The sequence below is a fragment of the Aplysia californica genome, unplaced genomic scaffold (genome assembly GCF_000002075.1).
Source record: "Aplysia californica isolate F4 #8 unplaced genomic scaffold, AplCal3.0 scaffold00020, whole genome shotgun sequence".
Classification (NCBI taxonomy): domain Eukaryota; kingdom Metazoa; phylum Mollusca; class Gastropoda; order Aplysiida; family Aplysiidae; genus Aplysia; species Aplysia californica.
The window spans coordinates 2,333,526-2,350,125 of record NW_004797290.1 but is presented as its reverse complement, the minus strand read 5'-3'; the positions used below and the strand labels follow the sequence as shown (position 1 = coordinate 2,350,125).

General features: G+C 37.5%; 1 protein-coding gene across 1 annotated transcript in view; it reads right to left on the bottom strand.

The window, feature by feature from the left end:
* The window catches only part of LOC101859299 (galactocerebrosidase), a gene marked incomplete in the record, with an annotated part of 46,564 nt that extends 30,382 nt beyond the window's left edge, over positions 1–16,182 (bottom strand). Inside the window, 14 exon segments of the mRNA XM_013087261.2 lie at positions 1,787–1,876; positions 3,328–3,417; positions 3,694–3,833; positions 4,287–4,411; positions 6,444–6,481; positions 7,397–7,514; positions 8,005–8,132; positions 9,372–9,410; positions 10,403–10,567; positions 11,741–11,829; positions 12,342–12,405; positions 14,151–14,219; positions 14,589–14,770; positions 15,917–16,182. Coding sequence (XP_012942715.1) covers positions 1,787–1,876; positions 3,328–3,417; positions 3,694–3,833; positions 4,287–4,411; positions 6,444–6,481; positions 7,397–7,514; positions 8,005–8,132; positions 9,372–9,410; positions 10,403–10,567; positions 11,741–11,829; positions 12,342–12,405; positions 14,151–14,219; positions 14,589–14,750 — 1,317 coding nt within the window.
* Positions 16,183–16,600: the final 418 nt, after the last annotated feature.

Here is a 16,600-nt window from a genome sequence, read left to right as displayed (position 1 = left end):
TCATATGACCTTATGCAGTTGCGAGCGCCGTAAAACACTTCACAAAACAAAACCAAAAAGCTTTTAGACAAGACACATCACCAACAAACAATTATGCTTTATTTACCAAAGTGTGTATAAAACTCTTGAGGAAGACAGACTGAGAGATCAAAGTACTATTTTTTGGCCACAGGCCTGCAAAGCAAATTTTTTCAATAGTCCCTTTAAATCAAAATTACATATCATCCCCATCATTCATCACTGTCATATTTTTAAAAATCTAGAGAAGCAGAAAACTGTTTTATTTCAAGCATGACCTTATGTATGTTAATACATAATTGTTTAATTCATGTTAAGTTAAGCTATTGCTATTTTAAGAAGAAGACTGAGACTAGTACCAAACAATGCACCTCATCAAACTCTACAACATTCTTGATTTTCTTTCATTTTGTTCAAAAATTTACCATACTACAATCTTGAATGATTGTGATGATATATAACAAAACTCGATAAACATTACATCTTAAGACTGATAATTCTTGTATTAAACCAATGTTACAAATTTTTCAGAACTTGCAAACAAGAAAATACCGTACCTTTATATAGTCCACAGAGTACATGCGTTCATTCCAAATCTAGAATAGGCAAAGAAAAGAAAAATTATACAAACTTAACATTATCCATAGGCCTTATGTTGCATCTTAAAATGAAAAAGACTATATTTTCCATAGCTGTCGCAAGAAAAATGAGCGACTCCTAAGTTTTTGTCTCACCCTGTATAGCAGGGGTAAACAGAGTTCTATATTTTTCTCACTACAGAGATGATGTACATCTTTGTTACACAAATATACACAATAAACAGTTTGTAAGTTCATTCACATCTCAATTAAACATGACTCTTATGAATTAGAACAGAAAAAAAATAGTGTGACTATAGCCTATAAAAGAGAGCCTATGTGGAGAGGTGGACCAAACAGTGGAACACATCCTTCAGCATTACAGGACACAGGGCCCTGAGACAGGAAATGTGGCCAACCCCACTGACACTACAGGAGAAGCTATAAAGGCCGACAGATGAACTGAGCAGGACGGCACAATTTACGAGAGGTACCGCTACTTAGGCAGAAGCACACAAGACTGGGACTCAAATCTTGTCTCTGAAATAGCCAAAGCGCTGTTAAAGGATCAGCAGAGCTCAACAACAAGAAATCAACTCATCCTATAAATCCATACATTGGCCATAATTGATCTAGAATGAAATCACAAAATTCAGCTGCTGAGAAAAAAAGAACAAATAGACATGATTTGCAAACTATGCTTATGAAATACTGACTCAGGGAAACAGCTCATTTTGGGGAGCCACTTTAATGCCTAGCAAAATTCCAGCACTTACTGGATTGCCTTAATGATAAATTATTTTTTTTTAATGAAGCAGGACACAGAATCACCCCCCCCCCCCCCCCAAAAAAAAAGAGAAACAAGTTAGAAGGGGAACTTTACAACTCGTCTTAGATGTTAAATTAATGCCGGCATCTTGTTCATGAATGGGAATGCACATTTCAAGAAAAAAAAAACCCATTGAACCAAAAAAAGTTGCTGTGAATTTCAGGAAAAGCCATAGTATCTGAATCTTATTCTCAAACTAAAAAAACAGGAAGCCTGACCACAAACTGATGACACAAGTTACCATTCACTCAATACTCAATGTAAGTTCAGCCAATACTTTTCTTCTTTCAAGGTAGTTATAAGTTCAACCAATGCATGAACATAATTCAGGACAACAATATTCAACAAGGTTCATACTTACTTTAAGCGGATTCTGCTTCTGAAACATGATGCTTTTTGAACCGTCAAATTTCAGCTTGCTGTACCATACATTCATTTGTGAGATGTTGTTCTGAAATTGCACCAAAAGATTCGTACGGTCATGGTAGACTGGTGAATGAATTCCCTTATATTATTATGTAAAAGTTTGGAAATGGCAAGTGACAATGGCTATGAGATGGGTATTTTCGTCAAAGAGACACTAATTTTAACTCTCACTGACGAAAAATGCTGGAAGCTGCAGTGCAACGACCAGCAATAATGTGTACATTTGAGGAATTGATGCTACCTTTGCAAGTGCGGTGAATGTTATTTGTAAGATTTGTATGCCTTTGATGGGTAGAATTTCATGAAAGGACATCAAAAAGTGGACTGTTGCTCCAAGAATGAGTTCTTCGAAAGCATAAGCGCCAAGAATTATATTTCTCCGTTTCATCTCACAATATCAGTTTTTTCTAAATCCTTTATTAATGATCTCGATCGCAAAGTCCCTAACATCTGCTACTGAGGGGGAATAGTTAGATTCTTCGCCTCCCACAAAAAAATGTTATGGCAGTGGGGGCTCCAGTGGCTAAGCGAGTAGTGAGTTCACACTCAAAAGTAATGTCGAGCAAGTGTCTGTGACATGCGGTTCAGAAGGGTGGTCACTGGGGTGTATCCTTGAGCAAGACACGACAAACCTAGCTCAAAATCAGGATGCTGCACAGTGGTGACCAGCAATGGTATGTTTGTGACCTTGTTTTGTATTGGTGTGATGTTGTGTATTTATGTATGTATTTCAAATTATGTATTTATGTATGTATGTTTGCCATTATAATTCAACTTTCCCCACCGGGATCAATAAAACGCAGTTTATTTTTATTTCATATTTTAATTTTATTGGATATGTCCATCTTTCTAAAGAGACGTTTCCCCAACAGCCGAAGTAGGCCATCATAGACAGAGTTAAAGCAGACCACAAATAAATTATCTACATAGTGTCGGTTTGGATGTAAAGCATTAACAGCCAACTACAACACAACATGGTTAGCTTCAGGAAAAACTCACCCTCAAACAGACAGATTAAAAATTGTCTTGACCTATCTCTTTACTTCAGTTACGTATTTGCATTTTGACTGCTAATGAAGACATTCCTTCAGCTTCTAAAATACACCAATAAAACCTAAACATGGTGTTGGATCATGTTTGCCTTCTGATACCAGCTGAAGGTATGAAAATATAACCTTACTATGTAAACAAACAAGCAAATAATCATGTGATTACAGTCATCACGACATCTCTCATTTATGGTATCTGCACTGGTTGCTTTTATATGGTCGATGCAGTTGACTTGCACATTAACTTAGAAATGCAGACAGTAAATAGAGGGAAAAGAAGTTTTCTCTCAACAAAAGGAAAGATATGCAGTTAACTGCCTAATAAAATCGTAACAAAAGAACAAAAAATTATCATAGCAATATCAAAATAGACAAAAACTATAAAATAAACACACCAGATCTACATAGAGTCAGTTTGTTCACTTACAAAATTTCCCGCTAAGACTATAGTCACATTCTGAGGAGCCACACTGTATTTGGGCAGGGCAGGACGGATACACTTTGAATGATCATGAGTCTGGAGAAACAAATATCACACCAAATTGAAATTAGTACTGAAATACACTAATACAGAATCACAGACGCATAAATTTTCCCCAAAATAAATAATTCCAACCAACAAGAAATGAGTAGAACACAATTAATTACCCTCCCAACTGGCTAAAAACAAAGCATTTTATGGTTTTATGCTCAAGGGATAAAGAACAAATCACTCGTAATAAAAATTGGTTCTTGAGCTGAAAAACAATTCTTATACATGAAAATCATACACCTTTTCTGGCTCTTGCCTTACCATGGTCTCTATAACGATAGTGAGCTGCTTCACCGCTGGATCAGTCAGGCTGACATAGGACCCGCCTTTTGGCAAGTGACCAACACCATGTCCGTGGCTCAGATACTTCCAACCAATGCTGGAAAACTGGGTGGTGTGGGCTGCATAACGAAATTTTGGAGAACAAAAAAAGGAAATCCATTACATTTGTTGCACATTTAGCAGCCCCTCTATGCCTGCATTTATATTCCAGCTAAATGAGCAGTCTGAGAAGGGATATAATCTCTTTGGAATGAAGAAAATGTATCTTTTTTTATGTACACCTAAAAAGTTTATACATATGACAGTAATAATAGCACAATTTTCTACTAGTCTCTCTTTAAACTTTCATGTCAATGCTGTGAGATTTAAACCTTTTGTGATTTAACAGATGTCCAAGAAAAAGTTCTGACCTCTTTTTGACTGATTATCATTCTGGATGTCCAATTTATTTCCCTTTCTGTCCACAATTTTCTCAGTATCTTTTCTTTATTTGTTCAAATGCATTTCAACAACCTTCTGTCTTTTCCCAATACTGAGGAATCTTCAGGTTTCCATTGACCATGAATACTAACCTGAAATCCAGATTGGCGTTTCCACCTCGTAGTGTCCAGACCAGGGCTCCACAGCAGTCATCAAACCATCCCTATAGTATGGCAGACCCTTGTAGTAGCTTGCTATCAGATTCCAGGATATGGTACTGCAAACAGAGATGATACAGGAGTGAAAAATTCATGGCTTCAGTGGGACACGTTAAATTGTAATTATAGGTAAGTTAGCATTTTTTCAAATAACATGTTGCAACTAGCAGTATCAAGACAATAGTGCGACTAAAAAGAAACTAAATCAGAGTGCCCAGCAAACATCCATCGTTAGACACATTAATTTGTCTTACTTATCTTACCTATTTAAAACTAAATTAGTGAGAAACATTAATGATAACTAAATCACCTTTAAGAAATAACCCATGCTTTGACTGAGAGTCAAACGTAAAGTGATTCTACTACAGTTACAAATTAATACAGCTATGTCGGAAATAATAGTTGACAATTTCATGGTGCAGGCCTACTGACGCTGCTTATAATGGAAAGGTTTGGGAATAAAACCATTAGGACTCCCAACAAATCAACAAATCAACTATGCACAAGACAAGGTCATTTTCCTTGGTGGTTGGAGATAAAACATGGGTGAGGGTGCGGTCTGACTGGCATCCTTCCTGGGCAACAATTATTCATTTCCAAATAGACACTCTTGTTACTCAACAGTAGCCTTTTCAAAAGACAAACTACTATGTCTTCAAATTGTTGACTAGGTTTCTGAAGGGACAAATTACAATGTCTTCAAATTGTTGACTATGTTTCAGAAAATTTAAGTCGTTCTATTTGTTCTAAAAAAACTCACAAATCCCACCGACAGTTACAGTGACACAAAGTATAGCTAAATATTTTTAAATCCAAGAACATGCTGCTGTTGTTATCTCATGCTGCAATGTCATTCATTCTTTTCAGCCGAAGCCAGCTTGATGACAGTTCCTGTCTACCTTCACCCTATCCTGTTCAACCCGAACAATACTACCAAAAATTTTAATGCAGAGCTAGCATTCAACCCATCTAAAACTGCTGGGCATACATCTTGCTCCTCATTCTAAATTTCTTCATTTCTTCAACTGAGACATTAAGCTGTTGCCTTGTGTTCATTTTAGTAACGAAAGTCTCTAAGAGCCCGAGAAAGAAGTCAGAATTTACTAATAAATACTTTTACTTCCATTAGGCACACAATAATGTGAACATTAGAAGGTTGCTTTGTTCGTAGGAAGTTGAAAAAATGGGCAGTCATTGTTGTGAAAGAGTATAAACAGGAAAGGTTTCACCAGTCCAGGGGTCAGTAAAGGGTGTAAACATGATGTCGATGCTGTGGAAAAGAGTTTCTTTTCTAGAAGCTTGCAGAGAGAATGTGGGTTGTATTTCAGACAGGTGTGGGCAGTGTCTACATAAGAATTCAAACTTAAGTTTGAGTCTGCCTCAAGAATGCAAACACATGCAATCTAACACATACAAAGTGAACACACACATCTCAAAACACGCACATAGTGAAACACATACAAGAGGAACACACACAAAGCAAATGTGAGGCAGCGTGGTGGAATCAGGCTCTCGTCAATTTTTGGGCATGTAGAGTTATTGGAGTCATCTTAAAACTTGTTCACTTGTCTTTATTTGGATTTTTAAAATATTCATTTATCTTGAATATAAGTTGAGATATATGCGAAAGAAGGAGTGGGGGTCACCTTTTTTCAGAGGTAAAATTAGTGAGAAAATGGCCTCCAAAGATTAGTTATTTCCTTAGCTTAATAGTCCATAGTTACTGAAAATTTACATTTTGTGCCTTTAATCAACGCTTTTCAGAAAAATCCACACAGAAATGAGTTCTTTAATTGGCTTGAAAGGTGTTGAGCCAAAAAACAAAAATGTGATAAAAATTCACAAACCTGCGGAAAAATTCAAGTTTCTTCACTTTGATTATTTTGACGAGAGCCTGATTCCAACGTGCGGCCTCACAAATAGATTTTCAAATCCTGAACTTTTTCCTGTACATTGATATTCTTCGTATGTAAAATACATAGATCTACATAGAAAACTTTGTAATTTACAAAAGATTTTTGGGTCACATCAATTTTCCAATGTGCGTGCTAGAAAAGTTCAAAACGCCTATGAACCTATACTGACACTTACGCTGTCATGTGCCCATTCACGTAATTTTGATTTAGGATCTGAAACAGAAAGATGTAACAGTCTAAGTTGCAGACAAAAAGTCATTTGTAATCGTAATTATAACCACAAAAAAATTCACTTTTGAGATTTACAAGCACCACAGGGTCTAAAATAAAATATTTTAAGCGAGGTTTTCATTTTCCATCAGGTTCATTCTCTTCTCCTTCCTCATTCCCCAAATAGATCTTTGAAAAGTAAACAGTATCTTTCTTCATCCAGTAGTGAAACTCACTCTTATTCAAACTGACCAGAGTTTTTACCATTTTGAGAAGGAATAAAGAATTTTACACAAGCAGCCAGCCTGGGAAGACCTGCTGTTCTTCAATATTTAACTGCCAAGATACCATCGGCATACCACAATGTATGCATGTGACCTCCTCCGTTTTTGGGGGGTTTCCTTGCATCACCTGAGGTGAAAAGGTACTGAACCACATCCATCTCAGGATCAGTAGTGTGAAAAACACTAAAAGAAACTCAACAATGGGTGGCAGTCTTTGACTATTTCGACTGTACTTGGCCTAAGAATACACCATTCACTTGGCTATGCCAACTATCAAATCCACAAAAGTACCACTGTCAGTCTTACAACTTAATTAATGGAGACCCTACTCATACAAAACTCTCATAAAATGGGTCAATTCAAACATAGGTGAGCGGTTTGTAGGCACCGGTATTGGTTTATATATACAGCCTAGCAAACACACACATAGCGAAACACATACATGGCAAACAAGTATTCAGGTCTAAAAAAATTTCTAAAACACGCATATTCTTCATATTTAAAACATGTACACAAAGAAATGTCTACATCATGAAAAGATATCCGCATCCCAATGATTTTGCTACGTGTTTGCTAGAGTGTATGTGAAATCAAAGAACACAATCAGGGTTGACGGACGGCGGGGTATTATTACCCTTGCCCAGCAGCCACCACCAACTTCATCATTAAAGGTGCTATAGTCCTCGGAGGACCACAGCTGCTTCCCTGAGGACACAGCAGTGGCACTGGACTTCGTTCCGGGATAGTGACATCTGAAAATAGAAAACATGTACCAGATACGGTCATCTATATATATATATATATATATATGAGATATTCTGTTAGTCATTGTCAAATGTGCAAAAATAACATTATTTTGTATGTCCATCCAGTGACTATTCGTATAAGTGCATCTGTGTATGTGTGTGTAAGTGTGTGTGTGTGTGTGAAAATGTGTGAGTTTGTGTGTGTGTGTGTGTGTGTGTGTGTGTGTGTGTGTGTGTGTGTGTGTGTGTGTGTGTGTGTGTGTATGTGTGTGTGTATGTGCTCTAAATCTAAATATCTTCAGGTACAGTCAAAAAGATAAACAAACATGAAAGAATAAAATGTGTATGTATGAAACCCACATATTGACTACTTATGCACCTCCAAGCCTTATGAGTCTAAGACACTCAACACCGTAAAATTGAAGAGGTCCTTGTCAAGTCACTAGACGTATAGCAAACAATAATATCAATAAATATTAACAAACATTATGTGTACCCTATAGCATGTACAGCTTTCCTCAAGGCGACATCCGACTCAATGTCCTTTGCAATTTCCCACTTAACATCAGCAGCAATGATGAGTGTCTTCTGATATCCACGTTCGTCTAACATAGATCGCAATCTCTGAGGAAAAACAAGATCATCATCGATTATAAGTCCAACCACTAATGTTGACTACCATGCTATATTTTCCATTACTATTGCCGTTGTTGGAACTGCTTGCACAGGTGCAACATTAGGTGATAGTCTGCAAGCCCCGCAGAAACAGGGTCATTCTTTACCATGTCTAACCAAGAAGTTCAATAAACCAAAAAGCTTGGGGGCTCTCGGGGCCTAGAGGTTAAGGTGTTGGCCTCTCACTCAAAGGTCCCGGGTTCGAATCCAGGTAGCGACTGAAAAATTTTCTTCTCTAAAATTGTCTCCTTTCACCTCCTTTCCTGCTCTCTAGCAATGTTCTGTTGTCTGCTTTCATTTCCACTTTCTGCCCCCACCCCTCACCTCCTTTACCCCCTCCTCTGAGCTCCTGACTCTTTCTGCAGCCTTTCTGCTGCTACTCCTTGGCTCCTCCTTACTGCTGTCTTTCTGCCACACCCCTGATCTTCTGGTAGGAAAGATCTACACCTAGCCTTCTCGGACAAGGGCGAAAAATCTCGGAGGGCCCGTGTGCAAGATGCGCATGTTAAAGATCCCTTGGTGGTTTAAAATCAATAAGAGTAGGCTTCGGCCGCCACCCAGGCAAAATTCAAAATTTCCTACCAACCGAAAATATTAGGATTGTCCCGCGCGTTCATATGACCTTATGCAGTTGCGAGCGCCGTAAAACACTTCACAAAACAAAACCAAAAAGCTTTTAGACAAGACACATCACCAACAAATAATTATGCCTTATTTACCAAAGTGTGTATAAAACTCTTGAGGAAGACAAACTGAGAGATCAAAGTACTATTTTTTGGCCACAGGCCTGCAAAGCAAATTTTTTCAATAGTCCCTTTAAATCAAAATTACATATCATCCCCATCATTCATCACTGTCATATTTTTAAAAATCTAGAGAAGCAGAAAACTGTTTTATTTCAAGCATGACCTTATGTATGTTAATACATAATTGTTTAATTCATGTTAAGTTAAGCTATTGCTATTTTAAGAAGAAGACTGAGACTAGTACCAAACAATGCACCTCATCAAACTCTACAACATTCTTGATTTTCTTTCATTTTGTTCAAAAATTTACCATACTACAATCTTGAATGATTGTGATGATATATAACAAAACTCGATAAACATTACATCTTAAGACTGATAATTCTTGTATTAAACCAATGTTACAAATTTTTCAGAACTTGCAAACAAGAAAATACCGTACCTTTATATAGTCCACAGAGTACATGCGTTCATTCCAAATCTAGAATAGGCAAAGAAAAGAAAAATTATACAAACTTAACATTATCCATAGGCCTTATGTTGCATCTTAAAATGAAAAAGACTATATTTTCCATCGCTGTCGCAAGAAAAATGAGCGACTCCTAAGTTTTTGTCTCACCCTGTAAAGCAGGGGTAAACAGAGTTCTATATTTTTCTCACTACAGAGATGATGTACATCTTTGTTACACAAATATACACAATAAACAGTTTGTAAGTTCATTCACATCTCAATTAAACATGACTCTTATGAATTAGAACAGAAAAAAAAATAGTGTGACTATAGTCTATAACAGAGAGCCTATGTGGAGAGGTGGACCAAACAGTGGAACACATCCTTCAGCATTACAGGACACAGGGCCCTGAGACAGGAAATGTGGCCAACCCCACTGACACTACAGGAGAAGCTATAAAGGCCGACAGATGAACTGAGCAGGACGGCACAATTTACGAGAGGTACCGCTACTTAGGCAGAAGCACACAAGACTGGGACTCAAATCTTGTCTCTGAAATAGCCAAAGCGCTGTTAAAGGATCAGCAGAGCTCAACAACAAGAAATCAACTCATCCTATAAATCCATACATTGGCCATAATTGATCTAGAATGAAATCACAAAATTCAGCTGCTGAGAAAAAAAGAACAAATAGACATGATTTGCAAACTATGCTTATGAAATACTGACTCAGGGAAACAGCTCATTTTGGGGAGCCACTTTAATGCCTAGCAAAATTCCAGCACTTACTGGATTGCCTTAATGATAAATTATTTTTTTTTAATGAAGCAGGACACAGAATCACCCCCCCCCCCCCCCCAAAGAACCAAAAAAAACTTTATGAGAACCATCCATAAATGTTTAGAATTCCTGAAGTAACTGGTAAAGTGGCACCCTTATTAACTTAACAGATAAGAAACTCAACAATACAACAACAAAAAAGCAACAACGACAATAAAAAAGGAAGTGACCACAACACTCACCCCAACAAAGTCAATATTCAGGTCATGGTGAACTTTAGCTCCATTGATCCATCTGACGATGTAATCTGCAGTGACATTGACATTGGTCCAAGGAGATCTATGGCCTTGTCCAATCCAGCCAGGAAAACCCCACGGTAACGCATACAGTTTTATATCTGGATTTCTCTGTTCAAGGAAAATAACAGGAGAGATTTTATAATTTTATGGGTAATTGTTTTACAGTGCTAGCAACTGCATAAGGTTATATGAATGCACAGGATACATAAAACATTTTCATTTGGTGGGAAATTTTTAATTTTGCTGGGGTGTTGGCCGAAGCATACTGTTATCAATTTTGGACAACCAAGGGATCTTTAAAGCGCTCAACTTGCACACAGGGCCTCCGAGATTTTTCCCCTTTGTCCGAGTAGGCTAGGTGTAAATCTTTCCTACCATAAGATCAGGGGTGTGGCTGAAAGACAGCAGTAAGGGGCCAAGGAGCAGCAGTCTGAGAAAGGCTGCAGAAAGAGTCAGGAGCCGAGAGGAGGGGGCAAAGGAGGTGAGGGGGTGGGGGCAGAAAGTGGAGACGAAAACAGACAACAGAACATTGCTCGGGAGCAGGAAAGCAGGTGAAAGGAGACAGTTTTAGAGAAGAAAAATTTCCCACGCTATCCTGATCCCACCTGGGACCTATTGCATGAGAGGTGAACACTTTAACCTCTACGCCACAAGAGCCCCCCACCCCCCACCCCCCACAGGAGATTAATGCATATCAATGACTACTCGATCAGGGTAAGACTCTGTGATACATCACTTTTCAAAATGGCATACACGGCGGAGTCTTACACAAAACAGTCTATACCATAAAAAGAAATACCTTTAATGCAAGTCACTTTGCTGCATCTTGCAATCATATTACCAAAAGAACAGAGTAATTGTAAAACAGAAGATTAATTCATTTTCCAGAATTACACGTATCTTAATGACCGTTGGGTGTGAAAAATACAGTTTTAAAATACCAGTACTTTCAATTTCTGCTTGATCCTAAATTTTCCAGGAAAGAGTAAAAAGACTTGAGAAAACTTCTTCAGTACATCATCTGTTTAAAGCACACAAAGATGGAGGCTGTAAGTTTGAATAAACGATCTTTCATTGGGGATTTTTTTTTTTTAACTTCGCACAGTTGTGGTAAACTCAGGAACATAGATATAAAAAAGCACTGCGGCTTTGGGTTCTGAAGCTCTATGTTTTTAACCAAACAGAACTGAATAAGAATTAAATGAGATCTGCATAAAAAGTATTGGTAGGAGTAGGGTTACTAACAATCCTATATTGAAATCATATAACATACAGACATACTTTTTTAGCTTCTTTCATCAGCCACCACTCATAACCTCGTTGGTAATTTTCATCCCAGCTGTTATGCATATGAGAGGCTTCGGTGCCATCTGAAACATTGAAATATTGCAAATACATATTATAAAACAATATTCTACAGTGTATGCTGGTCAAACAAGTCATTCTCTCTGCCTTGTAAAATCAAGTGGTGAGAGAAGTTTCAATGGCTTTGCGAAAAAAAGTTATGATTGAAGCATCCAAGTAGCCTATCCTCAATACAACAACCAGGCATGACCTGATTTAAAACAAGTCTCTGAGATTACCACCAAAAAAAAAGCTAAGATCAACAATAAGAAGCATGTTCTATAATTTCATCAAAGGAAAGACTTACTTTCTTCCAAATTCCATATACCGATATATATAAGTGTTGTTTTTTTAAATAATAAAATAATTACCCTCCCCATTCAACAAGATTTTTTCTCAAATTTCATAATCACTACAGAAATTTTGCAATTAATTTTTAAATAATGTCATAATGGAAAATACAACTTTTTATAACTTTCCTTCAACATTTAGATGAGTAAACTTTACTATAAAAAAACAGGAGTTTAAAAATACTTACCAGTGCTTTCGGCATCTCCTCCTATTTCCACTTTAAGAATCTGCAGGGAAGCTCCAAAATTTGGCTGCAGAATTAGATAATATGCATGCCAATCAACAAAAAGGTATGTTAATTACTCCTTTTCTTAAAGAAATTTAACAGATAAGTAAGGGAAAATATACATAAGTTCTCCTTCTTGTCACAACTACTTCAATACATCAAAGAGCAACAATAGAGTGTGAAATGCACATATATATACAGTCAAACCTGTATAAAACGGCCACCCATTGTCAAGGAAAAAAGTGGCCGTATAGCAAAAGCGGCTGTCTTAGGCAGGACAGATCAAAATGAAGAAAGCAAACCATTCTCTTCTGAGGTCCAAACCAGGGCTGATCTTTGGACTGCTGTAAGGTTAATTCAAAAGGGGTTTTGTTTTCTTTTGAAAAAGAGGAGGGGGTGGTGTAAGAAGGGTTTTTGTTGTCGTAGTTTTGTTGGTTTGTTTTTTGGTTAGCTTTCTTTTTGTTGCTGATTTTGTGCAGGGGTAAAATAAATGAAATGTTATGTAAGTAAGACGGTGAAGACCAAGCACCATGGTAAAACAAACACATGGGTCACCACCACTCGGTAAAAGAGCGACACTACTATCACAAGTTCACATCAACATCCATTGTAACTTTGTTACAGATTAGGTAAACAAAACAGTGACCAGTCACCTGACACACGATTTGTGTGCTGCATGAGTTGTGGGCGCGGCTTATAGGTTATGACAGATCACGCTACCCTCACCAGCAGTTGAAAATTATCGTTAGGCCTACCCATTGGTCAACTTAGGTAGTCATTCATTGGCGGGACTAACAATAGCGACAGGTGGATGAATTATGACGGCCCGTCCACAGCGTGAGGGGCCGATTCAAAATTGATGACAAAGCGTTGGGCGACGAGTGACCATGCCTGGCCACCTGAGGCAGGTAAATTTGACCGTGGGTTGATAAAATAAGGTGACAGCGGCCAAGTTGGACAGGTGACCGTTTTACACCATTAAATTATACAGAAAAACGCCAGGGGGAAATGGAAAGTGGCCATTTGTACAGGTGGCCGTATTATACAGGTAGCCGTCATGGCAGGTTCGACTGTAATAGGATTTTGGGGTTCATCTTTCAAAATGTGCAATATCAACTGAGGCTATCTTTTCCACAGATACAAGTAACAAGCTCACAAGTTCAATGTGAATTTATTTTATTTCTGACACACAAGGGAAAGTTCTTCTCGTCGAAATCCAGAACAAAGGCACAATACCTCAAACTTTCTGTATTACCCCCCCCCCCCCTCCCTCCCCCTCCCAAACTAATCTTCCCTTGTGCGCTTTCAAGACGTCATAATCTTGTTGACTGTAATGACCAGACCCTTAATTCTAGTGACTCAACTATTAATGATTATCAGAGTAGAAATGACGCTACCGCTGATACACAAGTACAGGAAAGAGCAATACATAAAGAAACTTTCAATAAGTCAAAGTGCACACCAAACTACGAAATGCTAAATGAAACAAAAAAGTTTTATAAGAGCTAACAGATCTACTTCTTCATCAAAAGCAATACCTGTTTTTTATGCAACTGCTGGCAAAAAAACCATAAATTTTGGAAGTAAGAGAATTTTAAATGCTACTAGATCTAGATCTATAGGATTACAAACTTTCTGATTAATTTTTTTTAACTACAACTTACGGATTCCCTGTTTTCATAATCTTACAAAGGTAAGGCCTAACCATCACAGTCTATCGAAATACCAAAATATATGATAACCTAGATGACATTCAACAAATTAGCCTACCTTAAAGAGGTAGTCTAAGATCTGGTCGCGCTCCTTAGCTGGGTAGTTGACAAGCAGTTTGGATGTTGCCTAGATAAAAACATGGAAATGTGAACTCGCTGGAGGAATTTCATATTGGACATGAAAACAGATGAGTCATCAAAGGCACATTGTAAATTGATAGGGCCTACGGCAAAATAAATTAACACACAGGTATATAATATTAGGTACAGTTAAAGCACATACATAGAGGAATAAAACGTTATGAAAAACACACCCTAGTTGCTAAGCAGTAGCTATAGTAAACTAATAAATGTTTAATTTGAACCCATATTTATTTCACATAATATTCATTTCAAATCAGAGCCAAAAGAGTGGCTGTAACAAGACTTTTCTAAAATAAAAGGAAAAAAATCTATTAAAGAAAGGAATAATTTAGAGGTTTAAAAAAATGCCTACCCCTCCACCACTTAATCCTCCAATTCCATCAAACAGACGTCCAAGTCCAGGCCTGTTATCGAAAGAGATCGAGGCTCCTGCCTCAAAATCGAAACGTCTTGAATCAGACTCTGACACAAGTAATAAGCAAAGCAGTGTCAAAAGCCCAACACAACCTGTCATCTTCAAGCCTCTAGACCTTCCTGAAAAAGAATGGGGTTGTAAACAGAAAAAAACAAACTTTACTGGACTTCAAAGAGTATGAAGATATTCTGTTCTATAAAGACATAGGAAATCAACAAATAATAAAAACCTGTAAAAAGATTTCTACCCATCTAATAATATCCATTGCAGTTAAGTTTTGCCCATTTGAAACATTTCAGGTCAGCCAAAAGTAGTTCTTCATGGATGGGAGAAAGCTACCATTTAGGCACAATTTGATAAAATCATCTTTGTTTATTTGAACATCTTTCAATGAAAAAAATACCCATCTATCTTGAATAGGCCTAGAAGTTGAGATATTTGCGAATGAAAGAGGATCAGGGGGTTGCTTTGTTTCATCAGTAAAAAAAATTAACAAGGAAGTGGATGCCAAAGTTTGTGGTGCCTTCCGTAGTTTGAAAGTCTTTGGAAACTGCAAAATACATGTGTGTGCCTTTGATCAATGTTTTTCAGTAAATCCACACAAAAAATGTGTCCTTTAACGAACATAAAAGGTGTTTCACTTGAGCACCAAAAAAATATATCAAAATTGCCAAAACCAGCAGGAAATGCTGGTGTATCCTTGATAAGTATTTTGACGAGCATCTGATTTCACCACGATGCTTCACATCAATAGTGTTGTTGTACATTAATAATAATTAAATAACTACCCCAGGGGACCCTCATACACTCATGATAACAAAATTAATAGTAAAGGCTGCAGCCTAGGACCTCCTGTCATATTATGAGAGGTGAGACGTGCGGTGTGGTTTGACTTTGAACGTGCAGTCTTACACTTAGACTAAGTTAGACTTGTCTTACTCTTAGGTCTGGTCTAGTACTATAGACTATAGATCTAGATCTAAATCTAGATCTAGATTTAGATCTAGAAATCTAGATCTAGTTGAATATATATAAAAATGTATAAATAAAATTGAGGCTACATGAGACCAAACAAATAAAAAATGAAAAAGATCAGCGAAAAATTAATAGAACATCGGGCCTATGCGATTGTCATTTTGAATCTTCAAGTTCAAGGAAGTCCAGCCCTTCTAATTCAGAATTCTTCCTACGACTAAAAAAACTCATCAGTATTACATTTTAAACCATCAACAATCGAAACAGACCCGACAGTCATTAAGACTTACTCTAATTGAAACTGAAAGTTGCTTTTATAATAAATAAACACATTCGGATGTTAAAAGTGGACAAAGAATCTGTCATCAAGTTAGGGTTTCAAACGCTCCTCTTCCGCTTTCATCTCAGCAGTGCACTAAGCTTTCTTAATCGTGCAGCAGTAGATCTAAGTCTAAGTACTGTGCTACTTGTCTTAGCTACTCATGATTGACATGATGCAGCAAAGCAGCTACCCAACTCCTCAGTCTGAACTTGCAAACTTGGTCATGTGATATGTCTGTCATGTGATTTTATTCACATACCATAGACTTGTACTACTAGTTTTCGCACTGTCATGGCCGCCACAACTTCAACCCCCCCCCCCCTCTCTCTCTCTGTCTCTCTCTCTGTCTCTCTCTCTCTGTCTCTCTCTCTGTCTCTCTGTCTCTCTCTCTCTCTCTCTCTCTCTCTCTGATCTCTCTCTCTCACTCTCTCTCTCTGCCTGTCTCTCTCTCTCTCTCTCTCTCTCTCTGATCTCTCTCTCTCTCTCTCTCTCTCTCTCTCTCTCTCTCTCTCTCTCTCTCTCTCTCTCTCTCTCTCTCTCTCTCTCTCTCTCTCTCTCTCTCTCTCATTATTATTATTATTTATTATTAATATCATTATTATTATTATTATTGTGTGTGTGTTATCCGTTCGAAATGTTTGGAGCCCCGAAG